The 25,147-nt window shown below is 38.9% G+C and overlaps 2 protein-coding genes across 4 annotated transcripts; both read right to left on the bottom strand.

The window, feature by feature from the left end:
- Positions 1–2,843: 2,843 nt before the first annotated feature.
- On the bottom strand, positions 2,844–17,341 carry LOC122657122 (protein DEFECTIVE IN MERISTEM SILENCING 3-like). 3 transcript variants are annotated; one of them, XM_043851903.1, is made up of 8 exons: positions 17,190–17,341; positions 15,817–15,960; positions 15,486–15,600; positions 15,159–15,396; positions 8,879–9,070; positions 8,488–8,808; positions 7,398–7,623; positions 2,844–3,187 (listed from the first exon to the last, which is right to left on the bottom strand). In XM_043851903.1, the coding sequence occupies exons 1-8, from the start codon at positions 17,208–17,210 to the stop codon at positions 3,143–3,145; spliced, it is 1,302 nt and encodes a 433-aa protein (XP_043707838.1). In that variant the 5' UTR covers positions 17,211–17,341; the 3' UTR covers positions 2,844–3,142. The 3 variants fall into 3 exon arrangements, with proteins under 3 accessions (XP_043707838.1, XP_043707843.1, XP_043707851.1); XM_043851908.1 differs by having other exon boundaries at positions 15,832–15,960; XM_043851916.1 differs by having other exon boundaries at positions 15,844–15,960.
- Positions 17,342–24,528: 7,187 nt separating this feature from the next.
- LOC122657140 lies at positions 24,529–25,114 on the bottom strand. Its single transcript, XM_043851925.1, has one exon. The coding sequence runs from the start codon at positions 25,111–25,113 to the stop codon at positions 24,529–24,531; it is 585 nt and encodes a 194-aa protein (XP_043707860.1). The 5' UTR covers position 25,114.
- Positions 25,115–25,147: the final 33 nt, after the last annotated feature.

Below are 25,147 nucleotides of genomic sequence, written 5' to 3'. Positions count from 1 at the left end.
CCAATATCATAAGTGAAATCAAAGCCATATACATTTATCGCAGTTGATGGTGTTTGGATCAATTCAGTACCTGATCAATAATCGGGTAGAGGTTTGAGTCCCATCTCTGATGTTCAACTCTGGGACCAATTCAAGTAATTCTACCAGAAACTGTTTTAATTACTGTGCAAAGCGTAAATAAGGGCATACCCAGTGCATTAGACTTTCGTCATTGCAGGGTTTGAGAAGGGTCAAAATGTATGCAGTTTTACACCTGCTTTTGCAAAGAGGTTGTTTCCAAATTTGAATCTGTGACCACTTGTTCACAATGTAGCAATTTTACCATTGCACAAAGGCCCACCCTCGCTCAAGACCTAAATATATTCTTCAAAGTATACCATTCTTTAAGGTATCTACTGAGTAGGGACTCAATACGAGTAAGTGACGGATATAACATGGAATTAGGTATAGATCATTGCGGATACCAATACAGGGCTGCTCTCTCTCTCCCTCTCCCTCATGTGCTCTCCCAATTACTCTCTCTAATCCCTCATTTTTCAGGTTCATGCCATATCACTAATCACACCATGTCACGGGATCACGTTATGTCATCATATGGTATCATATTGATACAATATGGGTCAATCTTGAAGGTCGTACTTGGTGTGTTGGTCAAGTGCTCACTTGTTGAACGTTTGATCATGGATTTAAATCTTGGAAACAGGGGTAAAGCTGTGTACATTTGACCTTCCCAGACCCTGCTAAATGTGAGACCCTTATGCATTGAATATGGCTTTTTTACAATATGGGTCAGTCTTGTATCGAATCAATAATGAGTTTGTATCGAACCGGTATTTAAAGTGGAATCGATTGCATGAAGGGAGAGAAAATAATGGTTGACAAAATATCCATATCGCGATTGGATCGCACCATATCAAGATCGGATTTTGTCATATCGGGAGATCGCACTATATTATTCGTGATCCGATCGCAATATGATGTGATTATCATAGAATATCATGATTGGATTACGTCATATCGTGGGAACGGATTATATTGCGATCCCGCAATATGGGGTGACCATCATAAGTATATACCATGTACGATATCATCGATATCAATACGATATGGGACGATCTTGTACCAGATCAATAATGAGTCGATATCAGATTGATTTGAAAGTAATTTGGGTTGCACGAGTAGGGAAAAAAGAATGGAAATTTGAATGAAAAAAATAATAGTAATTAATAAATAAAAAAAAAAACAACAAAATTAATTGAATAAAAAATGGTGAGAGTAATTGAGAGAGCACATGAGAGAGACCAGCTCTGAGATCCTCTTCAGCACACGTGTCAGATGGAGAGACCTCAATGGGAGATCCCAGCTACCTCCGGCAATGGAGAGGATCTGAACAAAAACCTTCAACCAAAAAACTGTGGCATTCTACGTGGGATTTGGACCCATAGTTTAAAATATCGACCGATATAATATGTATCGATATTGATCAATATTGATACGTATAGTTTTTTAGCAAATTAGTATGTTTCGATTGGTATCATATTGTATCGATCGATACAGATCGATATGTACCGATACTTACGATACGTACATTAAATGTTTTGTGAGAGTATCGATACACATCGATATTTATCAATCGATACGGCTTGATACAACTCGATACCAACTGATACATGTTGATACAACCATTAAAGGCCTATGTGACTATCAAAATATGATTTTATTTTTGTTTTTGAGATCAGAGATTGTTGGAGATTTCATAAAAAAGAGATTTCACAGAAAAAAATTAAGTTTTAGAAAAACTTGATCTTTGTGTTTAAATCATGGTTTTTAATCATATTTGTTTTTGCTATAAATTGATAAATTTAGATAAAACTAAATTTGTTGATACATCAAACTTAATCATTGTTAGGATTAATACTCAAATTGATGGAAGTCTCTTGTATCGATATACATTGTTTTCCATTTTACTATTTATGCATTATACATGTCATATATTATTTACTTATACTGCTTTTGTTTCTTTTCTTCTTTTTTTTTGGCTAATATATTGTTTCTGCTTTCAAAAATATATTTCTATGTGTATCTTGATCATTTTCATGCATATCGGTAACATACAATACGTATCTCTGATACAATACAATATAATACGTATCTTAAAATCACACTTCCAATACAATACCTGATACCGATACTTTAAACCTTGCTTGGTCCAGGACCAGTTCCAATCTTCCAGAGCCAGCCTGTTGCATATATTTTGACCAAGATGATCTCACCATGTGACCCACCCAGCTGTGATTCAATATCATTTTTGCATGTACCATTACAGGTGCTGTAGGCGAAAAATGCTCCATATACTTCCTGAAGCTCATCAAGTTAGACACCACAATACCAAATACCACCATAAGGTAGCACAAAATGGCAACATAAACCTAAAACTTTGTTGCCTTCAGACCGAGATCATGGCAGCTCATGTCATAAACCAAGATATAATTCAAGGAGGATGGAGGGGATGGAAAAAGCATTCTTCTTGCAACACATTGCGCCTATGATATAGATTCAGGGGCATCAGGTCCAACCATTTTAGTTTTAGATCGATTTGCGTGTGTTAGAAAAAGGATGATCAAAACAGTCAAATAAGAGTTGCAAGCTACAAGATCTATAGTGCACTGATCACATGGTTGGTCGATTACTTGCCCGCAAGCATTATCCCAGAAAGATCTGCTCCAGCTAAGTTATTCATCTTATACTCTGACTACTGTCCAGGTTCAAACATTCAGGAATTCCTCCAGCCACAAAAGATGCAAACAACAATCAATATATATTTCAGACATGTAACAGAAAAAAAAAAAAAAGGTGCTCCATTTAGCTTTCCCCACGTAAGAGCAATTCGTCTTTCTGCATGTACAAGCGAAGTCAGGACGGCAGGGACTCACATGGAAGGATACATTTCATTGTTTCACATCAAGATACACGGGCCTCCCTCTCTTGCCACTCAGTTCTTTCGATAAATCTTTCCGTTCATGTGACCAGAAAACAATTACACTGAATGTAATTGAAATAGAATCAGCCAGAATTTTTATTTTTTTTTATAAATAATAGCTTGAAGCTCCCAATCCAGCTTTAGTTTGCCCAATTAACAATTTCATCTAGGGATGCTTCTATCTCGTCCTCCTACTGGAACTTGGTTCTGCTCATGGTAAAGGTCAGAAATCAGGACGTATTCATCAAATAATATTAAGATCATATAACTAACAAGGAATAGTTGAATCATCATGGAGAAACATAAAGAAGCCATACAGATGGAGTACTTTAATGGACAAAAGAGTTATGACCAAGGACCTTTTCTTGGTCCAAAAATTTTCTAGTTCATATCTAAAGTTCCTTCCTGGACTGTTCAACGTACTTCTTAATTCTAATTCAAAAATAATGTTGATTAGTAAGATGAGTTTGGATAAGCTGATCAGTTCACACGAAGAGAACTCCAATGTAGGTATTATTGCTACTTCCCTTACTGCTATACTTATCTGTCTTCACCATACTGACATACTCTAATGTTATTAATCATATCTTACAGCATACAAGTTCAATAGCTCATGATATCAGGACAGACAACTAGTTATGATACTGTCCCTTCAAAGTCGAGAGAGAGCCTTTCTGAAGAGAGACATATTACCATGTTACTCATTCCAAACTAGACCAATAGCTATAAGGCAGAGTGTTTATCCCCCCCCCCCCCCACACCTTTCTCAGAACTCATTAAGTAGAAACTGCATTCTTTCTTCCTTTGTTTCTTATCTTTTCCAGCCTGGTAAGTGAAAAGGAAGTGGATATTTAGAAATGGAAGATGGATTTGGGGAAGATGAGGGCATTGTGGTAATTATGCCCTATCGAGGATATAATTGTACATTACATTCTTCAATTTCAGATCCGTGAGCATTTAACGCCTGATATTAATGGTGTGGACATAAATAGGATTAAGTTGAAAAAATCTGCAACTCATCCTCCCCAAATCATGTCCCCAAAACCTGCAACTCATTTTGAAGAAGCAGCTCTTCTTTGACCATCCAATGAAGCTAACTTGGTTCTGTAAATTGACTAGAGCTTCAATCGTAAAAAACAAAAGGGACACAGGAGAGAAGCCCCAAACATGAATTGGGATGATGAAGTGATGGGGTTCTTCGGCGGTGGAATCGTGTTTGGCATCATCTCTGCAAAGGTTTCCTAATCCATTAATTAATGATGGCAGATTGGCAGGCACCTACCTCACTTTAAACCCACTCCAAGTTCTCAACTTCTTAATCGCACCTCCATCACTCCCTCAACCTTCTCAACTTTCACAGGAGCCGATCTGTCACCCACCATAGTCCATGACCTAGAAAATTGCCGGAATCCACTCCTTCACGGGTTCAATTCCTTTGCTTCCCCAATCTCCTCCAGATTTTTCGCCTTTCGAAGCCCATCGTCTCTTGCATCATGCTCCGCATGAAACCTTTTTTTCTTGCAAAAACTGAACCATTCGCTACTTAAGGCCCCCACCACACCTACCAACCCAGATCTGCCTGATTACCAGGATCGGGGAAAAAATTACTCGAAAGGGGAGAAACCCTCACCTCAATGCGTATTCTTCTTACGAATCTGAATGGAGAGCAACCGATGCACATACTGGATAAACACCATCAGAAATTCAGAATTGCCTCGCCTCGATTAGGGTAAAATCCCTAGACTTTTCAACTGGGATCGAGTGAATTTAACAATTAACACCACCCACATCCCTGTTTTGAGGAAACGATTTGGGGAAGATGAGTTGCAGGTTTTTTCAAACCATAAACGATTTCGGGAAGATGAGGACATTTTGGTCAATTAAAACACAATTTTAACGTTTAACGTCTACAGTTAATGGACTGGGTGTTTTTCTTACTTAGTTTGGAAAGCAGGGGAGGTACGTGAAATTTCCCAAATAACAATTATAATAATAAAATCCAACAACAACAACAATAATAAGACTAATATTATCTCTGCATTAAATAACTTTTGGGAATAAAACAAAGGGCAATTAGAACAAGGATACAACTTCTTAGTTCACCACTTTGGTGACAACAAGTTGCACCCATAATAATAATAATTATAACAATAACAACAACAACAACAACAACAACAACAACAACAACAACAATAATAGTAATAACAATAACAATAATTAAAAAAAAATAAAAAAAAATAATAATAATTATAATATTAGTATAATATTAGTATAATAATAATAATAATTATTATTATTATTATTATTAGTGTTATTATAATAAAATCTTGGTAGATTCTTGACTTCTTAAAGAACCCCCAATTTTTAGTTCAGTTTAATCTTTCCTTCCAGTTCTGATCAGGTTTCTTTCTATTTATGTAATTAACAGAGATTTGCTTGAAGCATGGTTATACTCAAGAAATGGTTTTCTCCATTGAAAGCCAACCATATTAATTGCTCCTTTTGAAACACCTCCCCCCCCACCTCCCCAAACAAAAAAAAATGTCACTTCCTTCCAACTGGAGCCACTTGTTGAGCCCTATAGTTCCCACCAAAGTCTCTGATGCATGCCTAGACCTACATTCCCAACCGAGCCAAGACCAAGCTTCAAACTCGGTTCAGACTAGGCCACATCATCAAGGCTGATTCACCCCTTGTCATGTAGAAATGGCTTCTAGAAGAATCCCCACGTGTTTACATCAGTGTGAACACAACCTATGCTACTGTAGACACAACCAGCCACAAGTGGAGGCTGACTCAGCCTTCCACAAGGCTAGAAATCGTTGGCAAGGAAGCCTCCCTCTCCCTCAACCGAGTGCTACAAGACCAATACTTTACTATTTGTAAGGAACCTCAACCGATTGCTATAGGGATTACACTTTCCTATTTTTGAGGAGATTGTTACTATTTTGGAAACCTAATTCATGCATTACCTTTGGAGAGCTGGCCAAGAGTGGGAGACGTTGAAACCTACCTTTTTGGAAATTGATCTAATCATTCTGGAAAGAGAATAACTTGTGGACCAAGAAGTTGGAATTGCCAACTAGCACAAAGGGAAACAACTTTGCTGCTTCTCCTATATTTTAGGAATGGAATACACAAGAGGAGCCGCCATCTATAATCATCTATGGACCATACTTGGACGATTTTCAGAAGGAACCAGCCAAGCCACCCATGCCACATGGACAGCCTTGCGACGCTTTTATGGAGGATCCACGCTTGGATGATGTATGTGTGTGTAAGAGAGAGAGAGAGAGAGAGATTAGAACTAGATTTTTATTTGGATCCAAGCTTAAATTAGGATTAACTTTGGTATTTAATTATTTTCTTATTTTATGACGTGATTGCAATTAATCTTAGCAGTAGGATTTAATAGGCTTAGATATTAGAACTAGATTTTTTGGATTCTAAATGTAAGAGCTTTGCTCATTGAGAAGAGGAATGAATGAATTAGAATTTGACACGAGACTTCCTACGAGGCTGCATTAGTCTCATTGGGCTTTCTGCTGAATTGATTGGTTTCTTTCATTTCTCATTTCTCTATAGCAACTGTACATCTCTTTTGTATCTCTCTTTTTCTAGATATAAATTTTGTGCATCCAAAATTACAATTTTCCACAATATTGCCATTTTAGCAATTGTATTAGATGTTGAGGTTTGATAATCCCACATCAACTTCATTATAAAGGACTGGATTCCAATCCAAGCTCCAGAGTCACTCTCTAAAGAAAGACCTAGAACAAAGAAGGCAATCTCTTCAAGTTCACCAAGAACCTATATTCCTTAGAAAAGCAACCAAGTGAAGCATACAATGATACAAGAAATAAGTACATGCTGATCCCCCCCCCCCCCAACCATTTTCCCATTACCTTTCTGATTGATATTTCCTCTCATTTATAAGCCACCAAATCAACTTTTATATTTGTAAAAGTGCATATGCAAATAGAAAGAGTTTGATATTATAAAAGCTTCAACAATGTAGCCAAAAAAGCTTTCTTATAGTTACATACAAAACTGTAGCCACAATTGCAGTTTATTTAAAATAGCAAACTGAGCTTAAAAATGAGAAAAAAAAAAGGGGTCAGTTTACACCCACATTTTCCTTCTTGTTTCTTCCACCCTCCTCCCCCCCCCCCCCCATTTTTTTGTGAGTTAATGATGGATTTATTGCAAAAGAATGAGACGACAAGTGTAAGAGAGAGACACCAAAAAGCCTTAATCAATAGACATGCAACACGGAGAGAAAATAACTATATGATCACTAACCCAGAAAAGAAAAACATAATAATTTTCAGTTTTTTGTTAGAACTTAGAAGAAATAAAAGAAAAGCATAACAATTTCGGTTTAGTGTTAGAAGAAATATGCCCAAGGTTGTACCTGGAATGTATGTGAGCTTTCAGCCAGGAACTTGACGAATTCTTGCTTTTTTAAGTCATAGTTGCCCTTCATATCCTTCAATAATGCCTGCTCTCTTTGCATATCTTCAAGAAGTCTCTCTTTCTCCCATTTTATTTCCTTAATCTTATTCTCCTCAGCTTGCATGTAATTCAGGCGTAGATTTGTTGTTCCAGAGCTTATTGGGAATCTCACCTCTACGTCTTTCCTTAAAGAAGATAAAGTTCATTATCAGAAGATGTTGCACATAAACAAACTTTATCAAATTGGAAATCAAACCAAACACCTCAAACAGTCCATGAATGGAATGCCCAGACTCAATCATACACCACAGTTTAATTTTATTTAATTTTCGTAACAAATAAAAGTGACTCTACAATGAATACACTCTATCTCTCTCATTTTTAATTCGTTGAAACATGAGATGGAACATGCCAACTTCCACAACCTATAAAGTTAGTCATAGTTGGGACATTATGCCAACATCTATAAAGTTATGCATTCCAAACTCAAAACAAGGTGGCTGCAGGTAATTTTCAAACTTTGAGGCAGCTTGTAGCAAAAACTCTGAAACTAAGCAGCTCCTGGTTTCCATTTTCTTTTTCCTGCTTCTTGTTGTATTGGCTCAGTATCAAGCCACAGCTAGTGATCCCAGAAGAATGGCCACGGTTGACAAGAGAAGTCTTTCAGTTGAACGTAAAGTAAATAATCATCATTCCGACACCAAAATTTTTACCACCTACCATGCTAAGCCATTAAGATAATGTTATTGGGAACATTTTTTGGATAAGAAATGTTACTGAGAACATAACTACTATGTTTTATGTTAACTTAAGAGGCATTTCTGGAGGAAATAAAACATTAACTGTTCATTAGTTGCAGAAGATAATTACTTGATTACTTCTCACTTATTTTTGAGTACATAAAAAACAGACACCGTAAGGATTTTGATCTCAAAGAATAAAGTTGTAACAATAAATTATTTTCCAAGAGATGCACATAAGAAACACAATCAAAGCAAACTTTGACTCCAAATAGATTTTCCTATGATTATATGGAACTTGCGGGCTACCTTTTGCCGAGGGAAAAGATACCATTGCTCCTGATGATTCCACCATCCAATGAGACAGCACCATCACTAATAAAAGGGGTAGCAAGTAGCATTTCTGCTCTTGTTCTATATACTTGCAACCGTGAGAAAAGGCCATAGAATAGAGTCTCCCTAAGACCATGTCCACTAACTGTGAGAGAATATAAGTTTGAACTGTCCAAATTGATCATATTCACAGCAAAGCCCAGAAATCCAGCTGGACACTCCCCATTTGGCAATCTTGGATTCAGAAGAGAAATCTTCCTTTGAGGGTCATCAACTATAAACTCACCAGCATATGGCCTGCACAGAAAGCAAATTTAGAATGTTGATATGCATATTTGCAAACATGGGAATAAGTGATTCTTCTTGCCTTAAATTTTCAAGACAAATTACTAGATATCTGCCATCCATGGGCCTTCCGATTGTTGATCCAAGTCCATGAAGACCAGCATTCTTATTGATCTCGCCTTCCCTGTCATACAACTCCAGAGCTTTAACGCCTTCATATGTCTTGCATACAATTGCCAGCATAGTCTCCATACCTAAATACTCAGACAGAAGTCTGTGAATCAAGCAATGTTAGAATGGAGTGAAACGCTAACAATTAGCAAAAGATGGCGTTGCATAATGATTTTCTTTTCATTTGTTCTTTTTTTACACCATCCATTGACATCAGTAAACCACCTCACTGATAAAGCAACCAACTTTTTTTTTTATAACTATAAAGCATCCAATCAGTGGGCCACCTTCAAAAAAGGGTTTCCTAGACTACAACGACCATCTGAAAAATCAAATGATAGCCACAACTGATTAAGTCTCATTGTTTACCATTGTGTAACTTACAGAACTTTCTTGAAGATTTCCAACCCCCCCCCCCCCACCAAAAAAAAAGATTCATTTGTAGATCTAGTCTCTACATCAATGAGGTCAAGCACATACTGAGGAAAACCTTTTTCCTTTTCTTTTTTTTTTTTGGGGGGGTGGGGTGGGGTGGGTTGGGGAGAGGGGGAGGGACTGATAAAACCCTGATAATGGGGTCACTATGGGTCCATCCAAGCAAAGATAAATCCAATTATATGGAAGGAATGGCAATTCTGTAAATAAATGGAAGTGCAGAACCGCATTAGGAAGAGTAAACAAGAGCAGGGGCAGACTGGTAATAAAGTTACGAGAGATGGATGTTTCTGAAACCAAAGAAAAGCATGGGGATAACCAGAAACAAATTCAAAGAATAAGGGCTTTTATGTAATTTCTTAAAATGAGGCCCTGATGTGAAAATAAGAGGAAGAATGCTTTCTTTTATAGGAAGAAAACCAGCAGTAAGCTGGTCTCGTTTCAGGTGTAGGAACTCCCTCATATGGGCTCCTTTTACGGGGAAATTTAAGATCGACGATGCTAATCCATAATCCTATGAACTCCAACCAGCAACCACTAGATTTAGCAGCCTAACCATATGAAATGACCTAGCTGCCCTCTTATGTACGAAATCATTCTGTCGCACCTCATTGATGTGCTCCTCTATGCCGCTTGCTCAGAGAACCCTCTCCCAAAAATTTAAAAAAAAAAAAATGAAATAGGATCTGGTGGAAGAGTAAAACTCAGAGAAGATTTCAGATTTGGTTCTCAGTGCAGACAGATTATTAGGTAACCAAACAATGGGCGTGAGGTTGCCTATAGGTAAGGAGATAAGCCCCCAAATCCATAGTTGTCAAGGAGAATAGGTGACCCGGCAACCCGGGTTGGAGGGGTGTTTAGGTGACAATGCGCCCGCAAAGGCGTCGCCCCCTAGGTGTGCATTAATGACTATATGTTCTATAGGCTATATACCAATGATAATTTTATATGATTATTGTTTATATGCATCATAAAAGTCATATCAATGCAATATGATATAATTATGCTAGTAATGGCTTGATATGAGAAAACCAACATATAATAAACAAAGCATAGGATATAATATAATCATATTCATAAAAAAACAAAGCAATAAACATAAATCAACGTAAACTCGTGAAGTGTCAACAAGGCGTACGGTCACCTTGGACCCAAGAAAGAGACTGGACAGCTAGGCGGTGCCTTGACAACTATGCCCAAATCTCTGTGCAAACTGTGAAGGTCTAACTGAGATCTCTAACATTTTGTTCTCAACCTGATTGTACCGTCAACAACAGAAAAGAAAAAAGAAATATGAAAAAGAATAAGGAAGGATAAGAACATGGAAGAAGAGGGAAGAATAAGAATAGGTAGAACCAGGGTACAAAAGTACAGAATCGGGATCCGGATAATAATCGGACAGGGATCAGTAAAAAATTGGCCAAAATATGCCCTAACTCTAGAAATCCAGTACGGTTCGACTTATCTAGATTGGCCAGAATCGGGAACGGCCTCGAACGATTCCAGTCTGAATTGGCCGATCCGGCTGATCCAATCCTGATTATTTAAACCCTGGGCAGAAGTTCCCATGAGAGTGTTGAACTAGCTTCAACACTGAGAAGCAGGGTGAATCAGTGTTTATTAAATTCTTCTTTTAAACAAAAAAAAAAACATTTTGACGGTACCTGTAACACAGTCGTATGCACTCTGGCCTCACAACAAAAAATGGCTAGGCCTACCAGGATGTGCACACCCACTTTGCAAGCACACACACACTTCTAATATCCAATCAATCACAGTAACACAAAATGTACGTGGTTCGGCAATTTGCTTACGTCCACGGAACAATACCCAATTAGGGTTTCGTATTTGCTCGATACGCAATACTGTTCAACTGCTACAACGGTTCAGGATTGTATCCTGCTTCTGTTCTTGATAATACAAGAACTTAGGGCAGCAACCCCAAAAGAAAATACCTATCAGGCACCCACCTGAGAGCCCGTACAATGATGTAATATGAAATAGCAAATCCCCTTTTTTACAGCATCAATCTAGGTTTAATATCAAGCAACAAATATCTAGAACATTAAATAGAGATTTGATATAGGATTACCTAACGCAATCCAATCATGGAAGAACACAACAATCTTCCACTATAACAGTCTTGCACGATCTTCTCCAACCTCCAACTCCTCTCTCAAACATTTTTCAATAGATCATAGAGTGCATCAATGGTAGAGACAGCAACAATCCATAACACAGTTCTCTTCCTCTGCTTCAAATCTGAGCAGCAACTAAGAATAGAAGCAATTGAACTTCAGATCACCATCTATATACCAGGAAGAATGCAAGAGGAAAATACAGCTGCAACGCTCTCTCAAAACTCAATATATTTCATAGTTGTCATGGCGTCCTGGCGCTGGAGAAGCATGCATATCGACCTACGCCATGGCGTCTTGTCTCTCTTTCCCTCTTCGATTTCTTCTTCCTGTCTCTCTTTCCCTTTTCGATTTCATCTTCTTTTGCCATTGATGTTCTCTCTGTTGGGCGGTGACTGCAACCCTCAATAGAATTGTTTTGAACCCTTTGAGAGAGAGTTGATTGGGCTTGAGTTTTGGTGCATTGAATCACCACCCTAGGGCGATCCTTACCTGAGAGGTTCGCACCCAAAAGCTTTCCTTGCCCTAAGATTCAAACCTTTGAAGATTACTTCCAACTAAGAAGTCGCCAGATCTGATTCCAGGAATTAAATACTCCTTGTTTAGTTGATTTCTGTGATGAATTCTTGCTGGAATTGATAGAACATGATGTGGCGATGCTTCGCATGAAGATTTAGACTGGACCGAGAAGTGTTGAAGGAGTTATCTCCTTCGTACTGCGCTGTTTTCAGTCCCAGGCTGAAGTCATAAGGTTGAAGACAACCATAATCTGATCGTGGGTTATTACAAACCCTTATTTTTGCCTTTTTCCTAGAGTACCCTTCTCTTCTTTTATTCCCCTTTGTCCATACTTTACACATCCCTCCAAGTTTACCCTTAGTCATTAAATCAAAACCCTTTATGCCCTTTCTTAGATTCTGCTTAATTACAAGATTGCCATCCTTAAAACTTGAGAAACAATAAAGAAAAAATAAAACATGGCTTGAGTATACATCTATTAAAACATAAAAAAATAGAGAAAATAAAAAATAAAACATGGTTGACATGATCGCCATGGCGGGCGACGTGTTGATATATTGATCAGACACCCCTCCACCGACTTGGATCGCCATGACGCCGTGACAACTATGGTCGAAACAAGTTGGAACTTGGTAATTTTTAAACTCCCCTAAGGCTTTGTCTTGGTCGAAACCTGCAGTTTCAACCAAGATTTAGTTCCATGGGTGAGATGCCTTAAGAGGGTGAGGAATCGTTATCGTCTACAGTTCCTTGACCGGTGCGGTTCCCTAGTGCCTCTCACAAGAGGGGGGTGGGACACACCTGGGGCACCTGACCGAACACTCTGCCTGGGTGGGGTCCCTCCTCTTGTGAGAGACACTAGGGAACCGCACCGGTCAGGAAACCGCATACGATAAAAATTCGAGGGTGAGATACCTATGGGTGAGTGGCCTAGGAGAGTAAGAAGCTCAATCCGAATCTATCCTTCTACCTTTCTTTATTAATTGATTTGCTTGTGACTAATTGGGTGGTTGCTATCCTTGTTCGATTGCTGAGAAGTGCTACTGTTGATATCTTAGTGATCCTGTTGTGGAATTAGTTCCTAGTTGGGGACTGATACTACATTAGTAATATTCTCCAATTTATAGATCTTCTAACCAGCAGCAGCAATGAAGCTTCAAATGTATTTCAGATGTAGATTAACTCACAGAACAATGAAATAGAAAGTAAGAATGAAACAGAAAATAGAGAATAAGGGGAAGAGGAAGGAATAGGGATGGGTCTCTCACCCACGGCCTCTCACTGTGCCTGTCTCTCACAGTCATTACACAAAGCAACTTTCCATTTTATTTATCTAAAATTGTTGGCTGATCCAAGGTTCTAACACTCGGGTCTCGACGGCATCTCGGCCCAGCCAGAAACCGAGACGAGTTGAGATCTCGGTGTGGTGAGTTGCTGCATTTTTTTTTTTTTGACTCGAACCCCCAACTCGGTGGGTTTTACACATAGTTTGGGTCTGAAACTTGGTATTTAGTCTATTTCAGGCCATTTAAACACAATAGCATGCCCAGATTTCCCAAAAAACAAGTCCAAATATGAGTTTCACTTTGGATCATAGGTTGGTAGGCGACGAGTCGTACTAAAACAACCTACTATATCAAGGATTACACAAATTTTGTTGAAAAAAATAGATTTAGGGAAAACTAGAAAATACCTTTGAAAATTCTTGAAATAGGTGATGATTCTTGGACTGTTGGAGTTGAATCTTCAATTTAGCACTTGAATCTCACTTGAAACCATGCAACCCACCCAAGATTTGAAGGAAAGAGGAAGAAAATGGAGCAAAATGGACTGTTTTCCCTTTCTTTAGAGCTATGGACAGAACTCAGTGAGATTTTCGAGTTCTGTCCATGTAGCTTAGTTTATAAAATGGGTTAGATGGGTGAAATGGGGAGAAAAAATGGGTCAAAACACATATCCAGACCCGATACCGAGATCTCGGTGAGAAATTGCATTTTTATAACGTAAAAAATCAGGAAAAAAACTTCAAAATTGGTCTCATTTGACTGGGTCGAGAGGATACCGAGATCTTGCCGAGAAAGTGTATTTTTATAATGCGTATGGCATCTCGACTCGAGTTTTTGAAAAACCGAGAAACTCGCCGAGATCTCGAACCATGGGCTGATCAATACAGCCTCTTGCCTTTATTTATAATTAAAGCATGGTTACAAAATAGTAAATCTCCTTTTGGCTAATGGGAAGGATTACAAAATAGAAACCAAACGAAAATAGAAACTAAATCTAACTAAAAGGAAACAAAGGATTACAAAATGGAAACTTAAGAAAATAGAAACTTTTAAATAAAAGATAAGCCTACTTTCTACATCCGAAATTATAAACTATATCAAAATATAAATGGAAATATAAGGTAGCTAAAAATAGAAAGTAAATATTGTGTCCTCCACGCAAGTCAATATTCTGGACTGGGCTGCCTTATGAGATGCTCCATCGTACTAACAAAAACCTGCCACATCATCAGACACCATGCTGCCTCCCACAGCAGTTGAATCCCACAACTACACTGGGCTGGTTTGGGGCTTGTTCCTGCAGCTACACATGGACCTGTGATCTACATCAACGACCAACCTAGTCACACACACACACACAACTTCATAACCATGAAGGTAACTCAACTCAAATTCCATTCCATCTCTAATCATGTTGGTTACATGCAGACAAATAAGAATAAAAGAATCCAACCCAAAACAAAAAATAGAAACTGATTAAATCTAGGGAATTGAAAAAATGGAAACTATCTCCTATGTAATCTACCCCTAGATACAACAAAATAAAGGAAAATATTATAATATTATCTCCTACCAATCCCTATTGGACCAAAATCCAGTTTTGGGAGCTGTTCATCTCAGTCTGGATTTCCAGATCGAGTCATGCCGGTCCAGCCATGATAATGTTACTGCATCAGGATCATTGAGTATGGTGAAAAAAAAAAATCATTTTACCAGTTACACAACATAGTAACATGCAGTATAGCTATGACTATTGTGCCACTTCAAACTTTGAAATAAAATAAAAAGGAAATTTGTGGAGCAGGAAACTAACCTGCTAAGGTTATCATTATCTACTTTGCCCAGTGTAGCTACAATACCCAACACATCCTTTGTTAATGCTAGATTTGGTGCCTGAGTACCATGACGAGTCTTCAACTGGTATAATATGCCAGCTGCAGATTTATCCTGGCGTAGTATCTGTTCAATTGTGTCCACCTCAGTCTGACAGTGGTTACTATTTTTATTTTCAGTCATAGCTTCACTTGATGAATGGTATTTCCCCACAGAGTCTGACAAATTACTGATGTTAGTAGAGGAATATTTTATGCTGATTCATCTAGAATATCAATGTGAATAAAAATAAAAAAGGAAAAAATACCTTGGATAGTACGAATTGATTCATCTAAGCTGTTTGTGCAGTTCTCCAAAAATTTAATATTCTCCTCATGGTGTTTGATTTTTAGCCCTAACTTTTGTAGATCATCCTGAAGTTTCTGTATGAATCAAATCAATGAGACATTAGTTCTGGTTGAACTGCACCTATTCCAAGGACAGTAACTCTATCGAAGGATGACATGATTAACATGGATTTGGATTAAATTAAAAACTGCATGACAGGAACTACACAATGATAAATTTATATTTTTCTGATATATGCATATTAAAGAACAGAACCTCCATGGGAGTTCCAGAAATAGGACTGGACTAACCTTGGAATTGGTTACAACGACCTCCACCTTACGGAATTCTTCCTTTTGTGTTTCGCTCTCAGCTATCACACAGGGATCATTCCGATCCACAGAACCGAATGCTGATGATTCTCGGGTAGATAATGCTCTTGGAGAAATCAAGAGCTGAAAAAAAGACCAAAAATACTGGAAAGTATCAGCGCAAAGAAGACCAATCACCCTACTATGTGAGTACACACCTAATGCAAAATGCAACACAATAAACTAAAAAACTATTACTAAGAAATTTGAAAACAAATCGATTGAACACAGGGAAAAAGAAACAGCCCTCCCCCCCCCCCCCTCCCCAAAAAAACATAAAAAGAGAGAAGAAAAAGAACATGGAAATTTATTTCCTTCTTTAGCTGCCCAAATCCCCACTCTTGCTGTACATTTGGAGCAGGGTGTAAAAGAGGCCAAGCCTGGGGATAGGGAATAAATTTCCATGTGAGGCTTACTGAGAACAACTGGGTTCAGTAGACCTCACCATTACCTATTGGGATTTGGGCACAACTAAAGAAGGTAACACATTTGATTTATGCTTTCGGAGGCATGAAAGCCGGCACTCAACTTGACAGGCTGGACTGTGTTACGAGGTGTAGGGCCATATACCCGGAGTTAAGTCAATGAATATGCAAGATTATGTGGTTGCATGTCTGTGGGAGGCCCGACTCCAAATGGGGAGGGATACGTGCGGGTTTCCAGGGCAAACATGAAAGATGTCTTCAACAAACACTTAGAAGTCCCAAGTAAGGTCGGGAGTAGCAGCAGAGAGAAATCAGTTGGTTCTTGGTTCCATTGTCCAGTACAGTTTGATTTGCACATACCTCTCGACACTTCAAGTACTGTTAAATTCCCCAAACCCCACTTACTCATTTCACCGTTCTCTATCGGAGACGGTGAAACCATCCGGGTTGGAGTTGGCACTTAACTGCAACTCCTTTCGAACTTCCCATGTCCGGGAATTGCTTGGAGTTCCAATTATGCAGAACTAATTCTGTGAACAGGTCAATGCTCCCCCAGTTTTACCAGCATTTCATCTAAACCAACCGTTCAATTTACACAAGAAGAAGAAAAGGACGGCGTTTCATTTACGCATTTCCAGATGTGGCTGAACCAACCACTAATTCAGTCTCAAAACACGCAACTTACTTCTTCATATTTCGAACAGAATTTCGAAACCAACCCCACCCCCCCAAAAAAAAAAAGAAGAAGGAAAAACAGAATGAAATCACGGGAGAGAAAGAGAAATCCAACAATGCAAGAGTAAGCCGTGATGGGAAACCCTAGATTTGTTTTCTTCTTCTTTTTCTCTCCCGGAAGGAAAAAAAAAGTCAGAGAACGAGGATGAAAACCTGGTTGTTAGGCTGAAACATGGCGGAGATGACGAGACGACACGAAATCGCTCTCTCCTCCGCCTCTCTTTCTCCCTTGGTATTACTTCTTTCCTTTTTCCTCCTTCCCACTTTCCTCGGTCGCCGGAGTTCGAAAACGTCGGGCAGCAAGCGCAGGATCGCATATGTAGATATAGCTACAGAGATTTACAAGTCACGCAGCAGCAAATAGAAAAAAAACCCAAAAATTAAAACGCCTTTTCCACGTAAGTGAAACGTCTAAAAAAAGTGTCATGCGAAACCACATGGCGTTTTACTGTCGGGCGGAAAAAAAAGAAAGAAAAAGAAACCACATGACATGGCGAATCTGAATTTGTCGGTTCGATCAAACACCCCTCTCGTTCAACTCACCAACAAGTGTCAGTGTAACACTTCATCCGTTTAAGCCAAGGTTGAAGTAACCGGAATCTGCAATTCAATAAAATTCCCGCCGGAATTCTAGACAGAATCGCCTAAACCCTAGAAATCTGTCTGAAAATCAAAGGAGCAAATCATGATCAATCGCGGCCTATTTCAGAGTTTTAGGTTTTTTTTTGTTTGTCTTTTTAACTCTCCTCCTTAGGGTTAAAAATCGAGATTTGGGACCGGATTGGAATGGGTCAGGATCGATGAGGAATCGGTACCCAAATATGCCCGCTCTTTGCCCTGTTGCTTTTCAAAATAGCTGTCAGGGACCTATGCTATGGCGGATCAAGAAAAAATGGGCATTGTTCCACCATCCTGGGAGGTCCAATGCTGCTAGCTAACGGGTAAGGGGTAAGGTACGCTATAACCCTATTGAGGTGCTCCCTATTATTCATGATATAAAATACTTAGTTCCATACTTTGTGGAGTGTTCCTTTGCACATATTCCAAGGATTATCAATGGTGTAGCTGATTCTTTGGCTCAGAAGACCACATCTTTAGAATGTGAGATGTATTGGCCGTTGTCTATTCCATGGCTACTTCGGTTATGTAACTCGGATTCCATGTGTTTTGGACATTCTCATTAATAAATTTCTCCTTACCAAAAAAAAAAAGAAAGCTATAACCTTAACTGATAAAATAATCTCACCCTCTCGTTAGACAAAACCCTCACCCTTGCTGCCTGACGTAGAACGCAAATGAGGTCAGGGAAAGAGAAGGATGAGGGTGAGGGTTTTGTCTAACGAGAGGATGAGTTTTGAATTTTAATCGGGTTGGATAATCAAATGAGTCCCGTCACGGCTACACAGGAGCCGAATCCAGGTATTTCCATTGTGATATTACTAACCTTATGAACAATATGGATTATGTTACAATTGTTAAAAAGGATAGATTATATATTCAGTAGCACATAGGATTGCCAAGGTTGGTAGGATGCAAAAGTTGTATAATAATGATATCACTCTACTACACACCCCCCTCCCCAAAAAAGAAAAGTATAACACTGCTACCATTGATGTAAATATATCTTTATTTTTTTAATTTAGTTTTGGGAGAAAGAATGCTACCTGGGCACGTGTGGTGAGCTTCTCCTGCGCCTAGACATAGTGGCGTGTGAAATGACCGCCACACTCCCCATGGAAAGGCAAAAAATCTCAGGCGTGTGTCTGGGCTCAAGAAGCGTATCGCACACGCCTAGGTAGTGTTCTCTTTCCCTTTAATTTTATTCTCCATTAAAAAAAATGGGAGACTATTTTCGGGGGAGGGGGAGAGTGACCCCTGCGCGCGTGTGGGGGAGCATGGCTCCTACACATGTGCGGGGGCCAATGAAAGGTGGCACAAAAGCATCTTGAGGGGCAAGATTTCCGCCTTTCACAAGGGGTGGGGCAGTCATTTCGCCTCCAACTATGTCTGGACGTGGACGGTACACTTCTCCATAGAGAACTTTTCTCAACAAAAAATATTTAAGATTCCAATGGCTAGATTTTCTCCACGTAAGGTGAAAGAAATTTTCACCTTAAAGAGGGGACAAAATTCAATAACTACAAAGAAAGCAAGGAAGAGCTGTTCAAGGTATCAACATCATAACATCTGCATCGACCAATATGTATTGGTATCGTTGATACCAATACCAATACTGTAGCGGTGGTGTTGATACATGGGAGAATAAAATGGTCCAAAAAACTAAGGCTGTGTTTGGTTACTTTTTTCGTCAAGAATGGGTGTTTTTGCCCAGAAATGTTTTTTGCTGTTCTTTGTATGTAATTGACCGTTTGGCAAATCCAGAGATCAGTTCTAGAATAACTATGGCGTTTTGTAAAACCTATTTTTACAAATACACCCAAAAGGGGGGGAAAATGGAAACAGTGATCGAGCTACAATTAGGATCACAAAACAAAAGGACCCTTTTGTTTATATGAAAGTTTCATTTGGGAAAACATTCTTCTCTCTTTGTCGTGCAGCAACATCTCAAGTAATTCACTTTCAGCAGAGGAGACCAATGGGAAAAACAACATAAATAATAGGGAAACCAAGGGTGAGTTGGTTGGATTTGGATCCTTTGCTGCCGCCTGCCCATGCGGCCGGCATGCAGTCTCACACAGGCGGGGACAAAATGACCGCCCTACCCACTGCCCGAGCACCTGTCCAGGTGGGGTCCATGCCCTGCTTGTGCAAGGCCACACGGGCAGGCGGCAATAGAGGATCCTGATCCAAGTAGGTCCAGATATGATGCTAAATGACAGTGTAAGCATGGCTATCAAGGGGATCCATATTACCAATCAAAAAAAAAAACGGGGGGGGCGGGGGGAATCCACATTTGGGTATCATTTGATTCACAGGAGGAAACAAACGAAAATATAAATAACAAATATAGTGAATATGAAGCATAAGTGCACAACCAACATCAACAGTCTAATACCAATAACAAACAACAGCAGATGATCAAGAACATCAGTAGAGACTCAAGGATAGCAACTGTAAATGAAGGACAACTGCAATAGTCAATAGATGAAGAACCAACCATGTTCTATTCTACATGTTTATTTCCTATTCAAGTAATTGTTTCACCTAAAGGCACCACCAGTATGAAACATTACCAAATATTAACACAAGATAGGTTATCTATAAGTCTGCTATTATGTCCAAATCAAAAACCCTATAAGTAATGATGCCCAAAACCAGATATAACCCAATACACAAAAAGCTGAAAACCATATAATCTCTACAAGTAAAAGCTGTAAATGTAATGACGTCCAAAGCCAGATAACTCAAACATAAGCCTGCTTAATTAGTCTCAAATCATACCAGTCTGAACTAAAGAAAATTCCAATAATATTCTGTCCAGATTTTTAGAAAGTCCTATTTGTTCTTCCTTCCCCCCACAAAACAACCTGTGTCAACGACCCCAACATCAGTCTTCATTGATGTCCTCATTCACGTGCTTGTTATCCATAATCCATGTATACGAAGATCTACATTTCATATTAAAGGACAATTAATCAGATAAAAATATGGAATTCTTGTTCCACCATACCAATACAATATCTTAAATCCCATCAAATCCCTCAGCTAATTTTTCCATAAACTCCATCTGAAAACTAAACCAAAATCCTAGTATTTATTTTGAAATTGTTTGAGTTCTTGATTTCAACCTATTTTTTCTGTTTTTTTTTTTTTCCAAGTGTAGTATTGACCTGTGACTAGAAGTTTGGGGGCAATTGAAATTAGTCTTTCTCTCTGCCACATAGAAGCTTTACTGTGGTTAGGGGAACAAAAATTTTGATCTCTCAACAGCTTCTGAAGGTCCAACAAGAAATAGAAGTCATAAAGAATCATCATACTATCAATGCCAAAGAACTGCTCAATACACTAAGGAATTCAAGCTATACAAAAATTTATAATATCGATTTTTAAATCTTTAGTCTCAGCAGTGCATTAATAATTCTATTTTCAAAGTTGCAACCCCATAATGCTCCAGGTTGCATCAATGGCAGTATGGTACCACTGTAAGTACAATATTTTTTGCCCTCTTATAATGTAATCACTGATTATTAACTGAATACACAACTCATACGATTATTGTAAAATCAGTATAGTTAAAATTTCTTCATTTTGTTTGCTGTTAAAGAAGGTTCTCACTCTTAGTTGATTTGAAGAGTATAGGTTTCTTCTGTTAAGGATTGCAGCATTGGGGGGTATCCCTATTGTGTTATACCTTTAGTTTCCTTCCTAGTTTTGAAAGAGACCAAAGACCAGAGAGCAGAGAGGGACAGAGAGACAGAGAGACAGAGAGACAGGGGGCGGGGGAGAAGAGACTTTGAGAAGAAGCATACCTGAGCAGGACCTCCAAAATGTGATTCTAAGTAGAAAACACCTATCTAGATGAATTCTACACTGAGTCATCTTTTAGTATAAAATGAAATTCTATAGGTTCACATGGTTCTAGATTGGTTCACATCAAATAGCAACCAAATGGTTTAAAAAAATCTGGTTTATGATTCTACAGAGATACTTTCCGTAAAATCAACGAACCAAACACGCCCTAAATTGGCAATATCTCAAGCCAACTGATATAACAATTTTCCTGATCTACCTAGCATAGCACACCTTGCAAGAATTTTATTTTCAATTATTAACTTATTCTGTGTTTGGGTCTAATTGATGAGTTTTACAATTCATTTGGTCAAGGTGTAAATTATTGTGGATTAAAATTTTCATCACCAAATAATTAGATAGTCAAGTACATGGCATTGAAAATTTTCACTTGATTCAATGCCACTCCTCATGTAGAGAATTTTTTGTGAAATTAGGAGTTCAAGGAGGTAGGTGTTTGGGGGACATTTTGATTTATAAAAATATATTTATTATTCATTTTTATAAGAAGGCAATAGTTTTTGCTACTGAAACATGGCTGGATCTGTATAGATGGATTAAAAAGGGAACAAAAATCTATTCTAGTAGATTGATCATATTTCAGCATAATTTTCTTTCATACTTCAATGTTTATGTTATTCTCATAATCTTTTGTTCATTAATTTCCAATTGATACCCATTTGGTTTCTTCTCATAATTTCCTTTTACAAACCTAATCTGCAATTTCTTACCCAAGTCCCAATTCAATCTAGCCCTGCCCTTGATTTTGCCCATTCTCACATTCCATTTGTGTGTTAGGTAATCATCCATCTAGTTTGCCTACTGCAACCTCAAGGCTCTTGAAACAGCAACTGCTGAACCTACTGAGGTCATACTCAAAGCACCTTGAGAGCACAACCTGACCAACACTCTATCTTACTTGGCTTCCCCTACTGCTTGGTGACCAGATTGGTTCCTCCATCAACCTTCTTTTTTGGAGGCTAGTTTCAATTTTCAAACCCTCTTGAGAACTCAACAATCAACCATCAGAATTGACTTAAACTTGGAGCAGATATTCACCCAATTAAAGGCAGCCTTCGATCAAGCTTGGAGGACACTCCAATGCTGGTTTGCCTAGCATTTGTTACCTTCTATTTTGGTGTTTACCCTCAAATTCTGATTTGCTTTTATTATTGATCCTATTGTAGAGTGGTTCTTAGTTGAACCCCTCAATTGTCAGTGATGCATGCAATGGACTATGAAGATGAGAGACTGAGATTACCTTGAAGAGGAACGTTTGAATTTTGAAAAGCTGTCGACAATAGCGCCGGAAACGCCGCCATCAACATGAGGAGCGGATTTGCGCCATTGATTGACCTGTTAATTCTATACCTCTGCTATCTTAATTCAAGTTTATTTTGGGCATACGGGATGAAATTAGTTCCTATACATTCATTTTTCCCTTTAAATTTAAGAACTCAAACCAATATAAATTCACAAGCTAGGAGGTAACCAATAGCTTCTAAAATCACACCATGGGTTTGGAGGTTCAACTATTTTTTATTGGGAGAGGGTTCCCTAAACGCAGTGTGGCCTTTACGCCAGCACCAGGGCCAATGGGAGTGTGTGTGGAAGCATCAACTTCCAACCGTCCACCCAACACTTGAGAAGATAAAAAGATGCCATTGTGCATGTTTTTATTGTTGGATTCTTAAGTGTGGTGCACTGGACAGTGCACCGCACTTGAGAGGATGAAAATCCGGTAGGATTTCGCCTTTCATGGGGGTGTGCCGATCATTTTGTGTCCCCTCTGTGTCTTGGCCCAAGGGCCAGACTGTCTTTCAGGGTTCTCCTCCCCCCCAACTTATTTTTTAAGTGCCCAATTGTCTACCCAACACTAGAAAGGATAAAAAGATGTCAATGTTTTTACGGTTGGATTCTTAAGTGTGGCGCACTGCACTTGAGAGGATGAAAACCCGGTAGGATTTCACCTTTCATGGATGTGTGTCGATCATTTCGTGCCCACTTTGTGTCTTGGTACAAGGGCCACACTGTCTTTCAGGGTTCATCCCCCCCCCCCTCCCACTTTTTATCAGGGTTCATCCCCCCCCCCCCTCACTTTTTATTTTTGTTATAGATAAATAAAGAATTAGATTGAAGAAAACAAAATGATACAAAAGAAAGGGAGACAGTTCTCTGCTCGGGAGTGTGGCCTATGTCAGCACTCCCATGAGTCTATCTCTCTCCTCGCCATATGAAAAGACACATCTGCCCCCTTGTTTTGAAGAGGAAAGAGATAGATACATGGGAGTGCTGACGTAGGCCACACTCTCGGATAGATATTGCCCCAAAAGAAATTAGAATCTCCAGTGGTCTTAGGATCAAAATATTACATTCCCTTCTCTCCTTCCCCTCTCTCCTCTCCTCTTCCCAAATAGAATCTTTCAAGTTTGGAAATTATATTCATCAGATGGATTTATAATATAGAAGACCCACCAAACATCTCATATTAACGTTTAGGGGACAATTTTCGTGCCCATCAGGTTTTTGGTCATTTTGATCCCTGTTTCATCACTCACCATTGGTGTGTTCCCTATGCCGTTTGCTCAAAGAACCCTATCGCTATGAAAAATTATGATGAAAAAAAATACCATTAAACATGATTGAAGATTTGGGTACCAATATCCCATCCTCTATAGGCTATATATATATATATATATATATCATGCACCCAACCATATCTACCATTCCCTTTCTTGTGGAAACTTTAAACTTTGTTACAGTTAAACATTATACATTGATTGACAAAAGAAGCCTAATTTTTCCTGTTAGTAGACAATAACCCATAAAAGAATGGCAATTGCACCCAAAATGAAGGGGAAAAAAAAAAAAGATAGAGAGAGTTGCATATAGTTGATTGCTCCAAGATTAAGAGAACCCAAAAAAAAAAGGTAAGAGTTGCTTAATTGGTTGTTCAAGCTTTGCCAAACTGAACTATATACAAACAAAAGAAGCTAGCCCATCAATGGTTGGGCAAGCTATGCTACTTGTGATCTTCCATGGCTAACTTACACACATTAGAAAGGTTGGGTCTCCGAGCCAGACCCCAAGGACCCCCTTTGCGTCGCTTTGGAGTGGCATTAGCCGAGCTAGCAGCACTCCTCATCTTCTCAATCAAAGCCTCTGTGTTCACCTGCTCAGACAATATCTCCCCAAGTTCCTTAGTGTCAATCACCAATTTCACTCTCCAAACACCTTTCCCCGGCGATGGCAAGACTTCAAGGGCTGGCCTGGTTGTGGTGGTGGTGGTGGTTCCTACCGATGAATTTCTCCCCGATTTGCCTTCACTGACCAACTTCATGTCTATGTCCATGCCCATATCCATCTTCTGATCATCCTTCTTCAATGGAAGAAGATAGTATGAATGACCATTGAGAAGCTTATCATGGTGGAACAACCGCGAAGACACCTGATCCCGCCGGAAAACACCATATCCAGGAAAATCTTCAATGATGTTTCGGACCTGAAGGGGTCCTTCCAACTCCATTATCCCACCGGAATCCGTCATGATTCGGATGAAATCACCATTACTTCTTTCGATTGCTCCTTTGTTAGAGCAGTTTCCCATTGCTTCTTCCACTCCCTTTAGGCCTCTTATTCCT

The sequence above is a fragment of the Telopea speciosissima genome, chromosome 1 (genome assembly GCF_018873765.1).
Source record: "Telopea speciosissima isolate NSW1024214 ecotype Mountain lineage chromosome 1, Tspe_v1, whole genome shotgun sequence".
NCBI lineage: Eukaryota > Viridiplantae > Streptophyta > Magnoliopsida > Proteales > Proteaceae > Telopea > Telopea speciosissima.
Note: the sequence above shows the minus strand (reverse complement) of the source record. Positions and strands in the feature narration are given on the sequence as shown.

Bases quoted from the DNA above. Each gene is read 5' to 3' on its own strand.
- LOC122657122 (XM_043851903.1), bottom strand. From the start codon at position 17,210: ATGTTTCAGCCTAACAACCAG. The intron at 15,961-17,189 runs GTTTTCATCCTC...TCTTTTTTTCAG, and splicing joins TGTTTCAGCCTAACAACCAG to CTCTTGATTTCTCCAAGAGC. The intron at 8,809-8,878 runs GCAAGAAGAATC...CTTTCTGTGCAG, and splicing joins ATTTGTCTTGAAAATTTAAG to GCCATATGCTGGTGAGTTTA.
- LOC122657140 (XM_043851925.1), bottom strand. From the start codon at position 25,113: ATGGGAAACTGCTCTAACAAAGGAGCAATCGAAAGAAGTAATGGTGAT.